This window comes from Paroedura picta, chromosome 4, assembly GCF_049243985.1.
Source record: "Paroedura picta isolate Pp20150507F chromosome 4, Ppicta_v3.0, whole genome shotgun sequence".
Classification (NCBI taxonomy): domain Eukaryota; kingdom Metazoa; phylum Chordata; class Lepidosauria; order Squamata; family Gekkonidae; genus Paroedura; species Paroedura picta.
Genome location: NC_135372.1, coordinates 12,166,510 through 12,189,812, shown reverse-complemented (window position 1 = coordinate 12,189,812; position 23,303 = coordinate 12,166,510). Strand labels below are relative to the sequence as shown.

At 51.0% G+C, this 23,303-nt stretch overlaps 1 protein-coding gene across 2 annotated transcripts in view; it reads right to left on the bottom strand.

Moving 5' to 3' along the window:
• SHC2 (SHC adaptor protein 2) overlaps positions 1 to 21,509 on the bottom strand; it is a 40,830-nt gene extending 19,321 nt beyond the window's left edge. For both annotated transcript variants that reach the window (XM_077331944.1, XM_077331945.1), the window contains exons 1-5: positions 20,895 to 21,509; positions 11,984 to 12,054; positions 5,236 to 5,296; positions 3,874 to 3,993; positions 2,193 to 2,246 (exon numbers count right to left, since the gene is read on the bottom strand). In XM_077331944.1, the coding sequence (XP_077188059.1) occupies positions 2,193 to 2,246; positions 3,874 to 3,993; positions 5,236 to 5,296; positions 11,984 to 12,054; positions 20,895 to 21,467 (879 nt within the window). In that variant the 5' untranslated portion in view covers positions 21,468 to 21,509. The remainder of the gene's footprint in view (positions 1 to 2,192; positions 2,247 to 3,873; positions 3,994 to 5,235; positions 5,297 to 11,983; positions 12,055 to 20,894) is intronic.
• Positions 21,510 to 23,303: the final 1,794 nt, after the last annotated feature.

The following is a 23,303-nucleotide window of genomic DNA, read 5'->3' as shown; positions in this document are numbered from 1 at the left end:
CAGATGTCCATGGACTACAATTCCCATGCTGACAGGGGCTGATGATAATTGTAATTCATGGCCATCTGGAGAGCCAGAATTTGGCCACCCCTGCTCTGGAAGAAACTGTTCCAAGGGCAGCTATGTGGGTCCACAGTAGATTCACCTCAGAGGCCCACCAGATCTCCAGGGTCTAAACTTCAGAGTGTCAAAACTCCCTTGGGCAGATATGAAGGAAACTGTGATTCTCCAGAGCTAATACCTCGAAAATCTTGTTGATCGTTGAGGTGCTTCTGGAGTAAAATCTCCCTAGAGGAAATAGGAGCTTCAAGGGGTGGAATCCATAGTGGGCCGAGGAGTCTAGAGACCTAGGAGCCCCCTTCCTCAAACCTCAAGCTGCAGATGACAACCTTATTCCCTGTTGTGGAACCAGGCATCCAGGATAAGTCTCTGTCCATCTGCTGCTCAGAGATCACCAGCGAGGGGGAGATCACCACCCCCTTAGGAGAGCCCCTTTGCTGGGGGAGATCATGACTCCCTGCTAGGCTTTCCAACACTCAGTTGGGAAATGCATAGAGATTTGGGGGGTTGGATCCTAGGGAGCCCTCCCCGATGAGGGATGAGGAGCAGATGGTCCTCAGCATCAAGGACGGGGGAACCCCACAGGCAACTCAGCAGTGGGGCTTTAGGGGCATAGGGACCTGAGTGGGGTACATTGCCATTGTCCACCCCCCAAAGCAGATGTTTTCGTCCAGGATAAATAGATTTCTGTGGTCTGGAGACTGTGGTCTGAGAGCCAGCTTGGTGTAGTGGTTAGGAGTGCGGACTTCTAATCTGGCATGCCAGGTTCGATTCTGCGCTCTCCCACATGCAGCCATCTGAGTAACCTTGGGCTCACCACGGCACTGATAAAACTGTTCTGACCAAGCAGTAATCTCAGGGCTCTCTCAGCCTCCCCTCCCTCACAGGGTGTCTGTTGTGGGGAGAGGAATGGGAAGGCGACTGTAAGCCGCTTTGAGCCTCCTTTGGGTAGAGAAAAGCGGCATATAAGAACCAACTCTTCTTCTTCTTCAGTAATATCAGGGCTCTCTCAGCCTCACCCACCTCACAGGGTGTCTGTTGTGGGGAGAGGAAAGGGAAGGCGAATGTAAGCAGCTTTGAGCTTCCTTTGGGTAGAGAAAAGCGGCATATAAGAACCAACTCTTCTTCTTCTTCTTCTTCTTCAGTAATCTCAGCGCTCTCTCAGCCTCACCCACCCCACAGGGTGTCTGTTGTGGGGAGAGGAAAGGGAGGGCAACTATAAGCCGCTTTGAGCCTCCTTCGGGTAGGGAAAAGCGACATATAAGAACCAACTCTTCTTCTTCTTCTTCTTCTACAGTTGTAATTCAGGGAGATTACCAGGTCTCACCTCGAGGTAGGCGAACCTACTCCCAGTCTGACAAGGTAAAGAAGAGCTGTTTTTTTCTACACCCCACTTTTTACTACCCGAAGGAATCTCAAAGTGCCTACCCTTCCTTTCCCCACAACGGGCCCCTGTGAAGTAGGTAGGGCTGAGCAAGCTCTGAGAGAACTGTGACTGGCCCAATATCTCCTAGGTGGCTGCATGCGGAGGAGGAGCAGGGAATCAACCAGTTCTCCAGATTAGAGACCGCCTCTCCTGAACCATGACGCCACGCTGGCTCTGCTCTGCGCCCACACGCTGAGGCCAGGCCAGGATCCTGCCCCCAGTAAACTGCCCCTTCTTGCCATTCAGACTTTGTAGCCTGGGCAGGGGGCAGTGCCAGGGAGCCCGAGCTCAGGCAGTTTAGGTCCTATGGGGGTGCAGAACTCTAAGGAAAAGTGAATAAACTATTTCTTTGAAGGGGTAGATGGGGAAGAGCCTCATTCCTGCACTCCGTCTTGGCAGCCACAGGAAAACTACAGAAGCCTGTCTCCATATAGCAAACACACAACTGCAGTTTGCCAGCTTGGCTTTTCTTCCGCTTTCTGCTTTTGCTGTTAGGTTTTAGTCTGATTTTAGCATTCTTCGCCTTGTCCTCAAAGATTTGTACAGACCGGTTATAAAACTGTGTGTCCCCATAAGCATCTGCTTAGGCAGAATGCCGGCCAGCAGACCAAAGCGGGTAACATTAACCCCCTGCCATTTATTTCCGTCGACATCCACCACCACCCCCCCATCACTCCCCACGGGTTTGAACGTAGCATGCCCTTACCGTGTCTCCCCCCGAAGCAAAGGAGATGGACTGCATGTGGTGGTTCGCGATGATCTGGGATGGAAGGAGACAAGCAGAGACATGGTGGGGGGAGAGCTTTGTGAATCAAAGGTCAGCGGGAGGGGTGAGCATTAGTTCCTCCGTGAGGGGGGTCGATAAAGCCCTGGAAGGGGGCTGGCATGGGTCACAGGGCCTTGGGGGACATGGCTTTCTCTGGGAAGGCTTGTGCTGCTCAGATGTGGCGAGGGGTGGGCAGTCCAGAGCCTTTCTGGGCTACCCTGTTTTCCCAAGGATGCTCTGATTGTCTGGGGAGTGGGCACACTCAGCCCACAGGCAACTCTGGGGTAAAAAATTGCACACACCTCTGGACAAGAAATTTACACTCTGCCCAGCCCCCAAAACACTGCCTTTACCCCCAAAACTGAATTGGGTATCCAATGGTCACAGCACCATGCTTATGAAGAAAAGATGCTACCAGTTTTGCTACAGAACCCAAATCCATCCAGGATGCCTTTTTGAGACCTGCCAATTGTTTCTTCTCCGCATTGCCAGGGCACAGGCCTGGGGGAGGCGCTGTGGGCCATTGGGGGATTTATTCACACAAACATACCCATGGTGCAACAGGCCTCTGGGGCGTGGGGATGAGTCTGGAATGCAGTTTTGAGCCCCAAATCCTTGTTTCTGTTTGGCTTCCCCCTCTGGCAAATGGAACCGGGGGTTCTTTAATTCTGTGGCATTTTCTGCACTGAACTTTTACCACAACTATTTTCCAACATAGTTTGTGTATTAGGAAATCAACACTGGGTGTATGTACGCATATTGATAAGGGAGCATGTACACACACACACACATATCAATACCACATTGTCAATGGTCCGCCTTTCTGCCTTTCTCACTTGAATCCAAGGCAGATTACACAGAGGGAGTCAATACTGCCTTTTGCAATGGTTCACAACCTGGCAGTTGGGACCCCTTTGGGGGTCAAACGCCCCTTTCACAGGGGTCACAGCAGGGCAAGCAGTTTGGCTGGGGGAGTGCCATCCATACAACACCCTTGCGGGGTAGATCGAGAAAGGGTTCATCTGTCTAGAGCAGCGGAAAAGAGCGAGATCTGCATGGCAGGACAAGAGGCAGAACTGAACTGAGGAATCCTGGAAAAAACCCAATTTATATACAATCATGAACAATGGATCTTTGCGCCATTGGTCAGTTTCGGTTTAATTTCTGTGAAAGAACACTTGCATCATTTTATGGTTCGCTGGCAGGGGCTTATGGTAACTGTAGTCCATGGACATCTGGAAGGCCGCAGTTTGACTACCCCTGCCCTGGCATCTCCAGTTAAGTTCCAGGATATAGTTGATGGGAAATCCTCAGCCTGAGACTCTGGAGACCCACTTCCAGTCTGAGCAGGTGTCACTGTCATGGGTGGGCCAGAGGTCTGATGCAGTAGGGCAGCTCCAGGTGCATAAATTGTGCATTATTATAATACATATATTGCATGCAAAAAAAAAAAGGTACAATATGCATGTCCTGTACAAACGTATCTTAAGAACAGTTAGAAGCTGAGAACAGAAACCACTGATGGGAATATAAATAAATGGGGGATGGAATGATCCACGGCTGACTCCCGCCAGCCCATTACCAAAGAAGAAGCCCCCATGTTGAGAGGCATGTGGCTCACCTGGCGGGTGGTGGGGATCATGAGGTTCAGCCCATCGATGGAAATATTCACAACAATGCTCAGGCCAGCGAAGTGGAGGTTACTCTTGCCAAGGATAGAGAAGAGGGCCTTGTTAGGAGCCTGGAGAGAGAACGGGGGCAATGGGGTCAAGCCAGCCATCCTTGGGCAATCTCCAGATAGCTGCGTGCAAAAACCTGCCATTTAAAAAAAAAACCCTCATTTTTTGATGTGTTTGTTTCAATTATTAGGGGATTTCCACACCCTTTAAAAATAGTGAAATACCTTTCGTTGTCATGTGAGAGCCAGTTTGGTGTAGTGGTTAGGAGGGCGGACTTCTAATCTGGCATGCCGGGTTCGATTCTGCGCTCCCCCACATGCAGCCGGCTGGGTGACCTTGGGCTCGCCACGGCACTGATAAAACTGTCCTGACCGAGCAGTGATATCAGTGCTCTCTCAGCCTCACCCATCCCACAGGGTGTCTGTTGTGGGGAGAGGAATGGGAAGGCAACTGAAGGCAGCTTTGAGCCTCCTTTGGGTAGGGAAAAGCGGCATATAAGAACCAACTCTTCTTCTTCTATATTCCATCCCCTCCATATCCCCTCAATATGCAGCGTCTGGGTAAACGGCCGGATACATGCTGCATTTTAATGTGCTAGTTGGTAAATCCCCAAAAGTGGATTCACCAAGGCAAAAGAAATTTCCACCCCTAAGTTGTAGCACAAAGCATATCTCTCTAAACTCCCCCCCCCAAAAAAAATCAGGAATGAGATTCATTTTTAAAAGAAGCAAGATTTGTGATTCCATAAGGGCTGGCAAAAAAGAAGCACTATGCATCTATGTTTAGATGCACAGGGATTTCAACAGAGTAGTATTGAATTAAAAAAAAAATAGTGGGCATCGCGGGCCCTTTAAAGCCTGGAGAAAGGGAATTGGCTGCCTGGCTTGATTGACAGGTGGAAGAGAGTTGTGTAGAAAGTGCATTGCTCTCTTCCACCATTTCCAGCAGCACTTGCAGAGGGGTAGAAGTGCAAAATGGCAGCAGAGAAGAGTGAGACAGCAAAAAGGTGAGGAGGGGCCAGGACGCACAATTATATTTAGCGTTACACCATTCAGCTGGTGTAACACTAGTTTTAACGATGTGCGGAACTGCCCCTACTGTTTTCACTTCTATTGTGTTTCAGTGAGAAAACACATTTCCGGCTCTTTGGTTTTCTGTTGAGGAGGACTGTGCATCTCACCTAAGGGAACCCGCCCACTCAACTTCCATGCTAATTCAAATTCAAATTATGTACAAGAGGGCCTCCCTACTCATTCCCCCCCCCATTTGCTTTGGGGCAGGGGCAGGAGAACGACAAGACTCACCTTCTTCTTCCAGGTTCCCTTGATGCCTGGAACAGCCTCATAAAGCCTATTGATGGCTTCCCTGCAAGAGAAGGGAAAAGGTGGCTTTCTGGATTGGGCCCAAGTTCCTGGCATTGTCCTTAGAGAGCCCGCACTGTCTGGGCCCTGCGTACCTGAGAAAGCACACTCCCCAGGTACGCATTGAGCTTTGCTAATAACAACTGGCTGGTTATCCCAAAGACATTTGCCTTTTCAGCCCTGGCTCCGACCTGGTGCAATGAGTTGCCTGCTGAAATCTGGGCCCTGTAATAAAGTTTGAACTGAAATCTGGGCCCTGACAGGGCTGTCAAAGTTCCGCAGGGCTTGCCTAACAGTGCTCTTCCATACAGACCTCCCTTAGATTCTCCCTGTCCTGTTAGCCCAGCAGGTGCAATTTCATAGGGTGGGCGTGGTTTTAATCTACATTATTATTTATTGTAAACTGCCCAGAGCCCTCTTGAGAGGGGGAGCAGTAGAGTTATCGAACAAACACATAAATATCATTGCAAAACTGTTATCAAAGGGAAATTGGGTCTTCACAAAGGAAGACGCTGGAGCATTCATTAGAAGCTCTGTCATTTGAGAGGATGGGTGCCAACCCTGAACTGGAAAATTCCTGAAGGGGTGGGGGCAGAGCCTTGGAATTGTGGGGTTTGGGAGGGGGAAAGGCCTTGGCAGAGTTCACCCTCCAAAGCAGCCAATGATTTTCCCCGTGGGAACTGATCTCTGTCATCTGGAGCAGTGGTCCCCAACCCCCAGTCTGGAGACTGGGACCGGTCCGTGGATCAGCCAGTACCGGGCCGCGGCTCTTCGTCATCCTCCTCCCCGGCTGCTGCCTTGGGAGCTGCCCTGCCACTCTGCTGCCAGCTCACCTTTGGTGTTCTCCAGCGGCTGGAGCTCCCCCTCAGCATGCACCCCCTCAGCAGGTGGCGGGAAGTCAGGGGTGCTGGTAGGAAAACAAGTTGAGCAGGGGCTCAGGCGGTGGTGACATCTCTTGGCAAAAGACTACCCCCCCCCGGCCTCAGTAAAATTGTCAAGCAGTGATAAAAAGGTTGGGGACCACTGATCTGGAGAACAGCTATAATTCAGAGTGCAGAGCTGATTCTACACTTACTTTCTTTTTTTTATTGTGGATCCTGTTGAATTCAGATCAATTTGAACTCGGGTCTTCCTCTATCCCCCCTCCCCTCACCAATCGAAACAGAAAGTGTTCTGCACTCAATTGGGAAAGCTCAGAACAGATTGGGAGGGGAGCCAAGCACTGCAGGAGTCTCTTTTCTTGAATGAAGGGGGAGGGGAGGATTGGAGACAGCAGCAGAGGGGGAATAAATCCAAGAGGCAAATCTCAGCTTAGAGAAGTTAGGGCTTCTGGAGCTCAGTCACTTTAAGACAAGCCTTGCAAACTGGAACCAGAAAGTCTTTGAACTGATGCCCTAGCCAATCAAGGAAGACTGCTTTGCGTACAGTGTTGGAGGCATGACGCAGCAAGTTAATTCACAAAAAGCAGAGATCTACACATTTTCTGATGCCAATTTTTGAAATATTGAGGCTTATATCCACTTCTGGGTATCACGGGGGAAAGGTAGGGTCACTCTGGATCAATCATGCATGTTGCAGAGGGAAAATTTAAAGCACCCAAAATCAAACTGGAAATTGAATTCAGTGTAGATGGAAGGGATTTTTTTGAGCTGGCAGTGGGCAAAAAGCCTGGTGCAGACTACACCCAGGCTTCCTCTGGAGGCTGGCAACCTTATGATTTGCAGTCCAGGGGAAAGAGTGTGGGGAATAGGGTTGTGCACGGTGGCATCTGAATTGGCCATTCCAGGCCGATGCAGCCAGAGCCACGCTGCGGGGGGGAGGGGAGGCTCAGGGAACAGTGCATAACTCAGCGCGCACACACAGGCACCTGCGTCAGCCTGGAACAGCTGATTCGGATGCCACCGCACACAACCTTAGTGGACAAGTTAAACCCAGCCTCCTCCATAATGCACCTTTTATCCAAGCAGCCCCCCCTTCAGCAATACACTTCCCTTCATCCACAAAATTCATGCTTAACAAAGTTAAGAATGGTTGTGTTGTTTCTATATTTTGTAAGCATCAGATTTGTGTTGGTGTTAGAGTATAAATAATGAAATGAAATAGACACAGGAGAATGAAGCAGAGAGTTTCCAGCATGAAGAGTTTCCGCATGGAGACAGGCGGGATCTTTCCCATTTGGTCTGACCCACCTCGTCAGCTGATAGATAGATAGGGCAGGGGGAGGGGAGGGTTGGGAGGTGACAAGGATGGCAGAGTTGCGAGGGTTAGGGTGGGTTAGTACAGCTGGGGGGGCAGGATTTAGCTTAGGAGGGATAGGTGAACTAAGGTTCTCTCTTGGGGAGTGGAGGGGAATACGGAGTGAGGGGCTTGGTCAGCGGGGGGACTGTCAAAGGGGCCGGGATACCAACAACTTGAACTGGGGGTGCTATGGTTGGGGTAGGAGGTTGGACAAGAGAAGGGTTGGGAGCACTGGTGTCCCGTGTTGGGCCTGGGCGTGGAAACACAGCCGGCGCTCTGGGTGTGCTCGATTCCTTTCTAACCTCCGTCCCATCCCCAGGGATGTGAGGGTGGAGGCTAGGGAAAAGGGTCCGACATTAGTCTTGTGCAACACAATATCGATTAAGAACAAGGCCATGACCGTGCAGCATTTTTTTTTGTGTGGAGCTGAGGACTGACCTTGCTTGCGTGTCTGAGACCTGGGTGAAGGAGGGAGAGATGGTGGCCTTGAGAGACCTGGCCCCACCAGGTTACCCGGTCCTTCACCAATCCCAGACCCACAAGAGGGGAGTGGGGTGGCAATCGTGGTCCGGGAGATTTTCTCCTACAAGGCTCTCCTGGTGAGGGAAATCAGTGGAGTGGAGTATGTTGGGATTGCATGGGACATGGTCGAGAGCTTGGCTATCTGGTTGGTATACCATCTGCCCAACGCGCCACCAGATGCCCTGCCCCACCTGCTGGATGCGGCGGCCACCTGGGGGTTGCAGTTTCCCAGCCTTTTAATCCTGGGTGACTTAAACATTCATATGGAAGCTCCCTCTTCAGGACTTGGTGGGGACCTGGCGTCATCCATGGCAACACTGGGGCTCTCACAATTTGTTGCCTGGCCCACTCATCACACCGGCCACACACTCGACTTGATTTTCAGTGCCAGGATAGAGGTGGATCTGGATGCAGCTCTGGCTCTGCCATGGTCAGACCACTATCCAAACAATAAATGAATAAATAAATAAACAAACAAATAAATAAGTGAGTGGCTTCAAGGGCGAAGGAAGTTAAGAAGGGATGTAGTGGATCTACAGAACTGACCCTGTCACAAAGCAGAGGCCTTATCGCCAAAATCCTCTTACTGGAAATCAGAAGAGAGGAAATCAGAAGAGGGGCCAGGCAGAATTTATATTTCTACAGTCCTATGGGATTGTGATTCCTTCCTTCCCTCGATTGTTGAGCAGGCTGCGTGCTGCTTGAAAAAGTGCCATTTGATGTAAAAAAGTTGTTCACTTTTTGGAGAATACCTCTGAGTCAATTTGTTATTTATTCCCTTGAGGAACATGCTAATGTTCCTATCAGGTCCACTGTAGAAACCTCCCAGTTAAACAAGACTGCCGATCCTCATTTGGACTTCAGTAGGAACTAACCTGTTGGATTTTGGCCCCAATTATTTTTTTATATTACACTTGTATTTTTGTACATAAATTTGCAATATTGCATGGTTATTACTGATTATTGTCTTTATAATGCTTTATCAGTTGGCTGGTCTTGGGCTAGTCACAGCACTGATAAAGCTGTTCTGATGGAGCAGTAAAATCAGGGCTCTCTCAGCCTCACCCACCTCACAGGTTGTCTGTTGTGGGGAGAGGAAAGGGAAGGCGACTGGAAGCCGCTTTGAGATTCCTTCGGGTAGTGAGAAGTGGCATATAAGAACCAACTCTTCTTCTTCAGTAATATCAGGGCTGTTTCAACCTCACCTCCCTCACAGGGTGTCTGTTGTGGAGAGAGGAACCCACTTTGCAGAGAAAAGTGGCATTAAAAACAAACTCTTCTTCTTCTTCCAATTCCCCGCTCCCCCACATGCAGCCAGGTTGATGACCTTGGGCTCACCACAGCACTGATAAAGCTGTTCTGACCAAGCAGTAATATCAGGGCTCTCTCAGCCTCACCTCCCTCACAGGCTGACTGTGGTGGAGAGAGGAAAGGGAAGGTGATTGTAAGCCGCTTTAAGACTCCTTTTGGTAGAGAAAAACAGCATATAAGAACAAACTCTTCTTCGGTAATCTCAGGGCTCTCTCAGCCTCCCCTCCCTCACAGGGTGTCTGTTGTGGGGAGAGGAAAGGGAAGGCGACTGTAAGCCGCTTTGAGACTCCTTCTGGTAGAGAAAAGTGGCATATAAGAACCAACTCTCCTTCCTCACAAATTTAGAAGCATTATTTACAGTGGTTTTAGAGTCGCTCTTACACAACCTCCAGGTAGGGCCTGGAGTTCTCCCAAAACTGCAAGTAAGGTGGAGACATTCCCAGTGGTTTGTGGGGTGGAGCCTTGGGAGGGCGGGGCTTAGGGCAGGGAAGGACTTTGATAGGTCGTAACGCTGTTGAGTCCATCCTCCAAAGCAGCCATTTCCTCCACCTCTGATATGTCCTTCACCTCAAAGCCTCTCCTGGAATCTAGAAATCCTATGCTCCCAAAATTAGTTCCCTTGGAGGACATGGTGGTTTTGGCAGGTGGACTTTCCGGCATTCTAACCCCATGGAGGTCTCTGCCTTCCCCAGAATCCACTCTCAAATCTTCAGGAATTCCCCAGCCTGGAGTTGGCAACCCAAGCTTCCATGTATAGGGGGGTTGCATAGCTTCACGGCTGCCTGGTGCATTTGGCTCCAGGGCCATTGGGGTCAGTGGCGGAGGCAGGGGGGGTGGGAGGGCAGAGATGTGCATGAATTACACATGTCTCTTCAGCTTGAGGGGGAGGGGAAGAGGCCTCTTGTCTCCGGTTACTTAGGATCGATTTGTTCTGCGCCTTGGCAAAGGAAGGATTGTCCCCTTGTCAGGGCTTCTCTCACCTTCTGAGCCTGGCAGAGAAGGCAGCCTCTTCTCAGACACTCGTCTTAACCCTTGCCTCCGTGGCCCTTTTCAACTGGCCCGAGGAGCTATTTGATGGAGACAGGGTTGTGGGGGGGGGGGGGCTGCCAAGAGGGGCCCATGACTAAGTGTCAAAGGCAGTGAGGGGGTGAACTTCCCATTCTCCCACTTCCCCCCTGCAAGCTGAGAAAAAATCCCTGAAGGTTTGAGGGTGGAGCCTGGGGAGGGGGCGTTTGAGGAAGGGGGGCCTCAGCAGGGCCCATGGGATTCATCCATCAATCAAGGCAGCTGTTTTCTACAGGAGAACTGATCTTGAAAGCATAGGGCAGGGTTGGTCTTTATTCCCGGCTTCCTGGGTTTATACCAGAGGTAGTCAAACTGCGGCCCTCCAGATGTCCATGGACTACAATTCCCACGAGCCCCTGCCAGCGAATGGGAATTGTAGTCCATGGACATCTGGAGGGCCGCAGTTTGACCACCCCTGGTATAGGGTTTCCTGCTTCTGGGTAAGGAATGGGCCTTTGTGCCAGAGGCGCTCACCTTCGGCACACACAAAACATCGAAAACAAAGTACTCTAGGGTTCTGAAGACTCTGTAAGGAACCAAAGGGCAAGAGCTAAAGCAGTGTTGGCTGTTGGCTCTTCCCCGGAGGATCAAGCCGAAGGATTCAGTGAAGTGCAGGGCTGTTTGAGAAGCATTTGGAATGGATCAAAGTGGCATGACCTCTGAAAAAGCTGAGGATGTGACATGCACTGTGTCTGCGGCATGTTTGCCTTCTTACCTCAGGGTGACGGCTTTTACACATGCAGCAAGCGTAAATTAGTGGCTCTGCTGGAGGAGAAGGTACGGGGATTAGAGGAACGCTTGGATTTACTGCATCCTATAAAGGAGGGAGCAAGTGCAGGAGGTGGGGAAGCTATCGGAACAAACACAGGAGCACCTAACACAGGAGGTTGCACATAGGAGTAGAAGAATAAGGAGAAGGTCTGCCCCACTGATGCTCAGCAATTGGTTCCAGCATCTGCCTGAAGATGTTGATTCAGGATCATAGGAGTATGAGCAGTTTCCCAAGACCCCACAAAGTCCAAGAAACACTTCACAGGCCTCCACACATGAGAGTTCTAGGCCTGCAAGACAGAGCTCTTCCACCAGGCTTATGGCCAGCTCAGACAAAGGAACAACTGGAATCATAATGGGCCTTCCCTGATGAAACATTCCCCAGCTCTTCCTTGCCCTCCATCAAAGGACTAGTGCAATAAAAACCTTAACCAGCTCTACAGGTTTGGGGAGGTCTAGAAATGCAAATGATAAACAGATAAATAGATGAAGCATTGCACTGACAAATCTGCTTGCCTACACAGCACTGTGACAGCCTCCAAAGGTCACCGTGTGATGTCCGATTGGTGCATGCTCTCATGTGTCTAAGCTGGGGTGCATCTCTGTTGCCCTCCTTCCTCCCCAGACCTGAGCTGTCATTCAGTGGATGAGAACACACCATTGCTGAGTGCAGTCATTCCGGGTACCCTGGCAGCAGCTGCATGGTTAATGGCTGTCAAAGCAACTTTTGGGGACCAGAAAAGGAAGGGGCAAGGAAAAGCGGGATCAGCAAGCAAGTCCTTACTTGGTGACTTGTGTCCGTGTGTTGAAATCCAAAGACCGCATTGAGCGCAAAATTTCAATGCATCCCATGTACTGAAAAAGGAAAGCGGGAAGGAAGAGACATTAGCTTAACTGAATGGGCCAAGCTAAAGAGCCACCTGCTGCCCCAGATGTTCCCGTGGGCCCTTCCAACGAAATCCAGCTTGAAATACACCCACAGTTGCACACAGAGTGGTTCCAAAGCAGCCGTCTCACCAGCTCCTCTGTGGTGCCTGGTGGCCTCTTCCTGTTCACGCTTCAGGAAGTTCAAGGCAGGATGCGCCGGCTTAATTTGCCACAGGAGAATTTTTGCATAGCCCAGAGTTGTGCTTTGAATCGTATGCACGGCTGGGTTTCTTTATTGCACTCTCATGATCCTGTCAAACACTGCTGAAAACCCCACTGGGCAGCAAAACAGGATATCATTCTGCGCAATTAAAACATAAACAGGCCTTCAGGGTCAGGGCTGGCTGCCTGGAGGGAAGGAGGCAGCAGCATGGAGAGGCAAGCAAGGGGGACCAAATGTGGGAGCAGATCCTCCAGCGCTTGAGTGAGACCTGGATCAGACCGAAGAGTCAGCCCAAAGGGGGACACCAGCAGGCAGCTGCTGCAGCTGCTTCTTCCCAGCAGGCCAAAGACAAGACCCAACCCTCATTCCAACCTGCAGCGTTTTAGCTGTTCAGCTCGTTTGTTATTGTTTTAAAAGATAAAGGTATCCCTTGTGCAAGCACCGGGTCATGTTTGACCCTTGGGGTGACGCCCTCCAGCGTTTTCATGGCAGACTCAATACGGGGTGGTTTGCCAGTGCCTTCCCCAGTCATTACCGTTTACCCCCCAGCAAGCTGGGTACTCATTTTACCGACCTCGGAAGGATGGAAGGCTGAGTCAACCTTGAGCCGGCTGCTGGGATTGAACTCCCAGCCTCATGGGCAAAGCTTTCAGACAGCTGCCTTACCACTCTGCGCCACAAGAGGCTCTAGAAACAGCATAAAAGCTGCGCCACAAGATGCTCTTGTTGTTTTAACAACTGCCTAAAATAGAATGCTGGAGAAGTTGTAAGTTTGCACACTATTTTCTGTTATTTTAGTTGACTTGCTGATGATAGTCTTTATATCCCACCCCCCATGCAGCTCAGGGCGGTGTACAGCATACGTTCACACATAAAACATGAATATTAAGAACAGTGCAGCCTTGCAGCTGCACTTTGAAAACCCACTGCAAATGTGCACCTTCTGTGGGCAGTTGCACAATCTGTGGCAGGGCACCAAGACAGTCTCCCAGTATGCTACCAACTTCTGGTATGTGGCTGCCAAGGCCTATGATTGGAAAGAAGCCACCAAAGTCCAGTTCTTTCACCAAGGGTGGCACCCTGACCTCTGTGGCAGTGCACGGGGCAGGCAAATCCTACCGCTCTGGTGGGATGGGTGCGTCTCGCAGGGGAGAGTGAGGCTCGTTTCCAGGTGGTGGGATTGGTGGGAGAGAAGGCAGAGAAACGTGCTGGTGCAGGTCGGAAAACTGAGCCCTGGAGCCCTCCCCCTGCAAATGCAGCTGAGCACAACTACCGCCAAGAGAAAAGTCTGTGTTTGGGATTCGGGGGAGACAGCTACTTTCTTACAGACCGCCCCTTGAAGAAAGAGGTGAAGCTGCCCACGGGGACCACCACAGCAATCTCTGAAGAAACTGACCACCTTACCTGGGGGATTGAAAGCACTGCACAAAGGTGGTGCGGACACTTCTGACACCCCTAGTGGAGCATCTGCTGCCACTCTCATCCAAGGAGTCTGTGGAGGAGGCAACCGAGCCCCACAAGCTGGTGGGAAGTGGGGTCAACCTGCTGTGAGGCAGCCCTGCCAGCAGGTCCCTTTTAGATCGGGGGATGATAAGTCTCATCCCTCTCCTATTAATCCCGAGGACATTTTCCCATCCGGAGATGGGAGTGGGGACCCAAGTTCAAAGGGTGCTGGACTGTGGGTGTTCCCAGACTTTTATTAATCATGAGACGGCCCGGGCACTGGGAGTGGGTCTGGAGGAACTGAAATGACCCATCTACTTGGCCCAGGTGGACAGGTGCTTTCCCAGCTACTCTTTGCATGCCCCCCTCCCCGATCAATTTAGGCATTGAGGATCACTGGGAGAGGGTCCAACCTGTAGTATAGTTGTACATAGCAGCATCTGAATTGGGCATTCCAGGACAATGCAGACAGCAAAACGCCATGGAGGGGAGGGGAGGGGAGGTGCGGGCGTCAGTGCGCAACCCAGCACACACATGCAGGTGCAGAGCTCCGCGCCTGCATGTGTGCACCCACTGACGCACCACCACCCGCGCCTCCCCTCTCTCCCATGGGGCGGTGCTGGCTGCGTCGGCCTGGAACAACCGATTTGGACGCTGCCGCACACAACCCTAGCCTGTAATGGCCCTGGCAGCAACCTCCCCATTTGCTTTGGGGTCAGATTGGCTGTGGCAGCATGACCCCAGTGTTCGCTGGAGATCCTGAGTATTTACTTGCAATGATCAAGGAGGCCAGACCCACTGCCACCCAGCAGCTCCACTGGGAATCCCCTTGGACTGAATGCCATGACTCACACACAGTCATTTCGGTTATGTAAAAACCCTCTATCTGATGTGATTAAATTATTGGTGGCCCTCACTGCACAACAATATAAAGGTAAAGGTAAAGGTATCCCCTGTGCAAGCACCGAGTCATGTTTGACCCTTGGGGTGACGCCCTCCAGCGTTTTCATGGCAGACTCAATACGGGGTGGTTTGCCAGTGCCTTCCCCAGTCATTACCGTTTACCCCCCAGCAAGCTGGGTCCTCATTTTACCGACCTCGGAAAGATGGAAGGCTGAGTCAACCTTGAGCCGGCTGCTGGGATTGAACTCCCAGCCTCATGGGCAGACAGCTTCAGACAGCATGACTGCTGCCTTACCACTCTGCACCACAAGAGGCTCTGTGCACAACAATAGAGAGACTTATGTACAAGGTCGCCCAGTGTGCCTCACCTCTAAGAGGTGGGGACAAGCCTCAGGGGCTTCTTTGCCCCCTGGAGACCCTGTCAGCCCCCCGGAGAGATGTCTCTATGGCCTTCATTACCGATCTTCCCCCCAGCCAGGACAAGACTATTATATGGGCGGTGGTGGATCTATTTTCAAAACAAGCCCATTTTGTGCCTTGTGCCTGTCTACCCACAGCTCAAAAGTTGGCATCCCTGTTTTTTCAGCACAAGTATAAATTGGATGGGATACCCTATAGATCATGGCCCCCAGTTTGTTGCCAGGTTCTGGCAGGAGCTCCTGAGGAGGGGGGGTCAAGCAAGTTCTGAGTTCAGGCTACCACCTGGAAACTAATGGACAAACAGGGTGAATCAGAGCCAGCTTGGTATGGTGATCAGGAGTGTGGATTTCTAATCTGGTGAGCCAGGTTTGATTCCATGCTTCCCCACATACAACCAGCTGGGCGACCTTGGGCTTGCCACAGCATTGATAAAGCTGTTCTAACTGAGCAGTAATATCAGGGCTGGCTCTGCCTCACCCACCTCACAGGGCGTCTGTGGTGGGGAGAGGAAGGGAAGACACTGGCTGGAAGCCGCTTTGCAACTCCTTTCAGTAGAGAAAAGTGGCATATAAGAACCAACTCTTTTTCCTCTACCTTCGGTGCTTTGTCAACTACCAGCAGAGTGATTGGGTTGACCTGTTCCCACTCACTGACCTGTTCCCACTCACTGTTCCTACTCACTGAGTTCATCTATGATTATGGGATTCATGCAAGCACGAGGATGTCCCCCTTTGAAGTGGTTTATGGCAGGGGTAGTCAACCTGTGGTCCTCCAGATGTTCATGGACTACAATGCCCATGAGCCCCTGCCAGCAAACACTGGCAGGGGCTCATGGGAATTGTAGTCCATGATCATCTGAAGGTCCACAGGTTGACTACGCTTGGTTTATGGAACCAACCTATTAGCCACCCCTATGTGGGTCCCTCGCCCTGACAGCCCTCCAGATTTGAAAGTTTGGGCTTCACACATTCAGGTAGCTTGGACAACCATTGTGATGGCTCTGGATGTGGCTAAGAAGGAAAACAAAAAGCGGGCTGACAAGCACCATCATCCAGAAGCCCCATGGAAGGTATGGGCTGTCCACGGCAGCTAGTCAAGCTGCCTCTAATCCTTCCCAACAGCCATGGAGGAAGTGGCAGCAGGGTCTGCTACCAAGATATCTCTGGTGCTTCTGTATCACAAGAAGGGTATTACAAGATGAGGGACTGCAAGGAGTCAACATGAGAAAGAAATCACTCCCCACCCCAACCCTGACCTCCCCCAGTCTTGAAGCTCTGTTTCCTCCCCACCCCCAGTTCAGCTTCCTCTTCTTCAAGGAGTGACAGCAATAAAAATATTGGCTACCATTTTAAATTTCTGTGGCAACCCAAAATACTGCCTGAGCTCCCAAACAGCTTTGGGCAACATTCCCCTGAGCCTTCTTTCCCACCAGGGAGTTGTTGTTGTTGTTGTTTTTAATTCTCCAGACTCTTTCGAGAAATCATATTTTCCTGCAATCTTGGAGATTGATCAGGGGATTGCAAAACTCAAAACTGTAGTTTGGCTGACCACACTGTGTAATTTTTTCTATTTGTGCAGAGGCCAAATTTTGGCTTGTAGGTAGAAAGATTGCTAGGTTCATTTCTGGGGAGAGCATTCAGCACCATGGATAGCACATTGCAAAGGTGCGGGCCTTGATTATTCTCCCCTTTCCCCGAAATAACTATCCCAGACACAAACACACAAAAAGAGTTGGGCTTTTTGCTGTGGAATAGTCTCCTAGGCAATTCCCCCCCCCCCGAATATTTTTATTATCAGAGGAAAGGGGAGGTGACTGTAAGGCCAACCAACCAACATCTGCAGGCCCCCTGCCCCCCCTCCCCCCAGAAACCCACTAAGACTCCTGGACCTGTTTGAGTTACCACTGTTTATGTTATGATATACTGTTATGCTATACTGTCTCCTGGTTTAACAATTAATATTAATGTTATTATATGTATGGTTTCATGTATAGTTTCAGTTATATGTAAACCGCTCTGAGTCTTCAGGGAGTGCGGTATATAAATCTGAATTAAAAAATAAAATAAATAAATAAGCCTCTTTGAGTCTCCTTCGGGTAGAGAAAAGCGGCATATAAGAACCGACTTCTTCATTTATTTCATTTATATACTGCCCTCCCATATGGCTCAGGGCTGTGAATTCTGGCCTAAAATCGGTGGCTAATGCACACTTACTTAAGAACATAAGAGCAGCCATGTTGGAGCCAGCCAGTGGCCCATCCACCCCAACACTCTGTGTCACAGAGTGGCCATTACAAGGTGCACTGATTGTCCCAAAACTCCAGATGTCCTCCAAACTGAGAGCCAGTTTGGTGTAGTGGTTAGGAGTGCGGACTTCTAATCTGGCATGCCAGGTTCGATTCTGCGCTCCCCCACATGCAGCCAGCTGGGTGACCTTGGGCTCGCCACGGCACTGATAAAACTGTTCTGACCGTGCAGTGATATCAGGGCTCTCTCAGCCTCACCCACCCCACAGGGTGTCTGTTGTGGGGAGAGGAATGGGAAGGCGACTGTAAGCCGCTTTGAGCCTCCTTCGGGTAGGGAAAAGCGGCATATAAGAACCAACTCTTCTTCTTCTGCTGCTGCTGTTGCTTCCTCCCAAGCACCAAGACGCCAGAGCATCACTGCCCCAGATATAAGAATGAAAGAGGCCCATTGGGCCTGCAGGACAGAGCTCTCCCATCAAGCCCATGGTTGAGGCCAGCACACAGATCAAATCTCAAGCTCTGCTTGGGCCTTCCCTTTCTGGTTTGGTTTCTCTTCCTATAATCAGGTGGTAGCAGCTGCTATTGCCAGTTTGCCACCCCCCTGGAGTTGGCATCCAGCCAGGACTGTGGGTGGGCAAGGTGGAGCTGGGTCTGCAAGGCAGAAGCAGGCTGGCTCTGTCACACCAGCTGGGAGGTAGTGTGCTACTAGTTTAAATAAGTTTGCATGTATTTAATAGAAGTTTCAAATGCATTATTAAATGTATTATTATTAAATGCATAGTTTTGCATTTAGAAGGTTGTTGCTCGCGTCAAGATGACTGTTTCAAGAGGGGTGGGCTATAAATCTAAATAAATTAAATTTAAAATGTTGGGTCAGGCCAGTGGCCCCTCCAGTCCAACACCCTGCGTCACAGGGTGGCCAAACGCCAGGTGCCAGTGGGACATCCATCAGCAGGACCAGAAACTCCAGAAGACATCCCACTCTTACTGCCCAAGCCTCACAGACCCAGGCAGAGGGTTCCCTCTAGAGCAGGGGTAGTCAACCTGTGGTCCTCCAGATGTTCATGGACTACAATTCCCATGAGCCCCTGCCAGTGGCAGGGGCTCATGGGAATTGTAGTCCATGAACATCTGGAGGACCACAGGTTGACTACCCCTGCTCTAGACCTTGTGGCTAAGAGCCACTGATGGACCTCTGATCCCTTTTGAAGCTGTCGATGTTTGCCACCTGTGGCCAGGAATTCTAGGTGAAGGACTTCCTTTGAATTGTTCCAAGCCTATTCCTCCTTGAGTTCCTATGAGGTACTGCTGAGAGGAAGAAAAGGGCTGCTTTCTCTACCCTCTGTGCCCCCATGCCTACTTTTGTAAATCTCTGTTCATCTCTGTCTCTTGGCATTGTTTCTCCAAGTGAAAGAGCCCCATCCTCTTTCTTCCTAGGGAAGGTCTTCCACCCCCTTGATCATTTTATAGTTGCCATTTCTGTGCTTTTTCCAGTGCTGCAATATCAGGGAGCCACATTGTGGGGCTGAAGTTCTGAGCAAGGCTGCAAAGGATCTGTGGACCGCCAGGGCCCACACTGAATGTCGATGCACAAGCAGCATGCTTATAAGAGAGTGCTCCATGAAAGCAGGTTTCTCAGGCCGTCAACACACGGCTATTGTTTGCTGGCTTGTTCCTCTGGCTTGCAGAATGGCTGGGATTCTATTCTGCCTCTCCCTTAAATTTCACTCCATGAGAAAATGATTTATAATTTTTGTGGGGCAGAGCTAGAGGAGAGAAGGAGGGAGATGCTCCAAAGGTTTACTGCCATAATTTATCCGCCAGCGTAAATGAGCTCTACATTAATTAAGCGCAGGGGGTGAGTTCAGCACTGCCACTGTCTAATTCACTTACAAGGGCTCTTCTCTAGAGGGGAAAAGGGGCTGCCTTTGGCAAGGCTCCCTTCCTTTCAGAGAGTGGCATCTTTCCTTTCTGCTCTCGAGAACCACACTGCTGCGCTCCCTGATTCACTGAATGCCCAGCTATTTTCCAGAGCTAGGGAACGGGAGGCTGTTTACATCATGAGACTGACTCCTGATTTGCAGACCCCAGGCACAAGACTCCTTGGATGCTCCCCTCCACTCAGGTGCGCCCCCACCCATTGATGCAGGGGTGGCTATACCTCACTCCCTGCAGCTCAGTTGCTCACAAAGAGAGGACAGCTCTGGGAGTGGGGAGGTGTCTGTGCTGCCCTAAAAGTGACTCACAGCACCCTGAGGAGCAGCCTCAAAGAGCTCTGGGAAGTGTCTGGGCCTTTGTTATCTGCCTGAAGAGGCTCCGGTCTGGCCTTGGGGATCATTTGCCTTTAAGAGAAGGACATTGGGAGCCCCTGATGGTTCTCAAGGTCAGGCCTGACTTCTTGACTTCCTGCAACCAAAACATCAGAATCGCTAGTGGAAACATCTCTAAGTGGAGAAAATGCAGGGTATTAAATCAGGTCAGCAAAGCAGCTAAGGGAAGGTGACGGGACCCCTGCGCCCAGCCCTGTCAGGGACGAAGCCACGGGACCTTGGAGATGTCAGTCTCTCTGTTTGTGCCCCTCCAATGGGGGAGAGTAATACTGGCTGGCCTAACAGGGCTGTTGTAGCGGTCACTGTGATGCTACGAGTAATGCAATCGGAACATGGAAAGGGCTGCACCAATAGAAATCATTGCTGACCACAAAGTCTACTGATAGTTCCCTGGCCACCCCCCTGTCCCCCAGGCAGTTAGAGCAATGGCTGGTTCCCTGCTCTCCTGCAGTTCCCTTCCTGTTTGGAAGCTGTTGAGTCCAAAACATTCAGGGGGGAAGGCGTCCACTTAGAGTGGCAGTAGTTCACTTCCCTGGTGGGCCCAGACCAGTCTGATCTCATCTGATCTCAGAAGCTAAGCAGAGTCAAGCCCTGGTTACTACTTGAATGGGAGACCTCCAAGGAAGACCCGGGTCCCTATGCAGAGACAGGCAGTGGCAAACCCCCTCTGACCGTCTCTTACCTTGAAAACCTCTTGACGGATCACCGTGAAACATTTGCATTTTGATTGGGGGGGGGGGATGACTTCCTAACAACAGGCTCAGTAAGAGCGGTCCATCTGGGGACTTCCTCTTCTAGCCTCAGAGCCCTGATTCCACTGGAATGTCTGTGGGCTGCATCAGGATGAGGAACTTGCGACATAGTGAAGTTGCTTCTGAGCACGGGCAGAGTGCTTTTCCCTTATCCCTTATCTCAAAGGGGTGGACTGGTTTCCTGACTGAGTAGTCGCTACAGGCAAGGAGAAGCCAGCTCCCACGTCTTCCCAGACACAAGCAGAAGTTTGCAAACCCTTCCATTCCCCCAGCAGGTGGACGGAGGCAAATCTTTGGGCAGGTGACCCCCAGACAGGCCTTGGAAGACTGGTCCTTAGCAACAGGCTCAAACAAGTAGAATCATAGAATCATAGAATCATAGAGTTGGAAGGGGCCATACAGGCCATCTAGTCCAACCCCCTGCTCAACGCAGGATCAGCCCTAAACATCCTACAGCATCCAAGTAGGGGGGGAGGGGTGTCATTTCACAAAAGCAAGGAGAGTCCACTCACCCGAACCATGTAGGAGACTCCCGGGCCCAAGACTCTCTCGTCGGGATGCAGCCAGCCCTGGACGGGTTTGCTGATGAAGCTGCCCTTCCGGCTCCACTCCTCGCTGGGCAGCTTGGCTCCCTCGGCTGGAGGGGCCTTCCACCCACCCCTGGCCCCTCCTCTTAGTCTGTTCATCACCTGCAAGCTGCAGGGAGCGGCACATACTGGCTCGCAGGCGCTGAGGACGGCAGCCAGGCCCGATGAGGATGAGGGCGATGCTGATCCAATCCCGGCTTCTCCCGGGTTCCCCGTTTTGGCTGAGGCTGACAGCTCCTTGCTGGCGCTGGAAGGGCTGCGGCTGAGGAAGCCCGAGGGGCTGGAGAATTTCCACTGGGGCATCTTGGGGATCAACATGCAAAAAGTGGTCACGGCCTCCTGCTCCTCGCCCAGCGGAGGGGGGCAAGAGGGAGCCAAGGAGGTGCCGGGGGGTGGCGGGGATGGGGGGGCGGTGGCGACCTTGCTGCTCATGGCCGGCTTCTTGGAGGGCATCAGAACGCCATTCCAAAAACGATCATACTTGGGTTCTGTTAGCATGCCCAGCCGCTGCTCGTCTGGCTAAGTGGTTTTAGAGTGCTCCAGCCGTTCCCGTGTGCACTGTGCTCTGGTTCGCCTATCACTGCCACCCCCCACCCCGCTACGCAGCCACAACCTCAAGCAAGCACACCCCCCCCTGGGGAAGATCACTTCACATTATGATGTAATGGTGTTATGGCTTCCCCACCAGCTGACTTCTGCAGAACTCGATCGCTCTCCCTGCCTCTGAGATGAATGCCCGTCTCATTTGCAGAAAAGATGAGGAGGGAGCCGAAATTGGCCACCATTTCAAGGAAAGGATGACAAACCAAAAGAAAAAAATCTTCCTCTCAGAAGTGGTGCCTTGGACTCCAGCTGACTGCATTTCTTATGCTATTGTCCTGCCTTTAAGCAAAATAGACTGCGAATGAAGTTTATCTTATTATCCGTTCTGATTAGTCCTTCACTGTGTCTCCAGAAAATGGCCTCAGGTGCTTTGCCACACGTTCAAAAGAATAAAACCCCAACCAGCCCTTTAAAATAATGAGATGGCAGAATCAAAGAATAGAATCCAACCCAAACCTGCTTAGTTTTATTTTTTCCAAAAAAGAAACGTCATGGCAACACAATGGCAGAAGAAGCCAACAGAAACGAATCTCTAAATCTCTAAAACTGGGTTAGCCAAAGAAAAGGGCAGGTAAACTACTGGGTGGCAAATTGGCCAGGTTTAAAAATACCGGTAAACATGAAGCTGCCTTCTACTAAATCAGACCCCCTGGTCCATCCAAGTCGGGATTGCCTACACTGGCAGCAACTCTCCAGCATCTTTCACATCACCTGCTACCTCAGGGTAGGCAAACTGTGGCCCTTCAGATGTCCATGGACTACAATTCCCATGAGCCCCTGCCAGCGAATGCAAAGACCCTTACGTGCATAGCAATGCGTAAATTAGTCTCCTGGAAGACAAAGGCGTTGTGTCTTCTTCCACTCCAGCCCACCCTTGCATCAATAAAACATCCAAAGTGGTCCATGGTCCCCTGTAGGAGCATGGAGCAGAACTCCTTCCTGTTCCTGAACTCCTTGATGCTGCCCTCCAGAGCTCTAATGGGGATGTGGCAACCATCAACTGCCACAAAACAATTTGGAAACCCCAATCTTCCCAAGCCATCCATACTGTGCATTTAAAAGAAAAGAGCACAAATGGGAAATGATCTAGTTGAGACTGAATAGCGAGGTTCTTTGCCCTCCTTCCTATCGTCTGCAGGGCTGGAGACAAAGAAGAATGCTTACTCGTTGTTGCCAGACTTCCTAGAAAGAAAAAAAATGTTTGGCCATTTAAAGAGGTTCACAGCCCACTTGCCTTACCAGTTCCGTCACCCAAGCACACCACCTTGCTGTACAGCTCTGCCTCCATGGTAAAGCAGAGCTCCAGAATGATCTCACCCATGGTGGACATTCCTATGCCGAACTGCTGAGAGACGAGGTACCAGAGGGCAGCGGGCCACATGCTTCTCAACCATTAGGGGCATCCTCATGCATATTGGCTAGCGCTCCAGCCTCTCCTGAAGAACATTGATGATCTCAGTAAATGTTTCCATGGACATCCTGAAGTTGAGGATCCATTGGTTGTCACTCCACGTGGAGAGGATGAAATTATCCCACCAGTCCATAGTTCTCTTGTCCACCTACATCTGCTTGGGGGAAAACACCTTGGACAGAGCATGCTACATTTCCCTGGCTGCCATGTGAGCCCTCCTAGAGGAAGTCAAGGTCTGGCTTTGCAGGGCACAGCTGGCGAGGGATTGTCTAGGGCAGGGGTAGTCAACCTGTGGTCCTCCAGATGTTCACAGACTACAA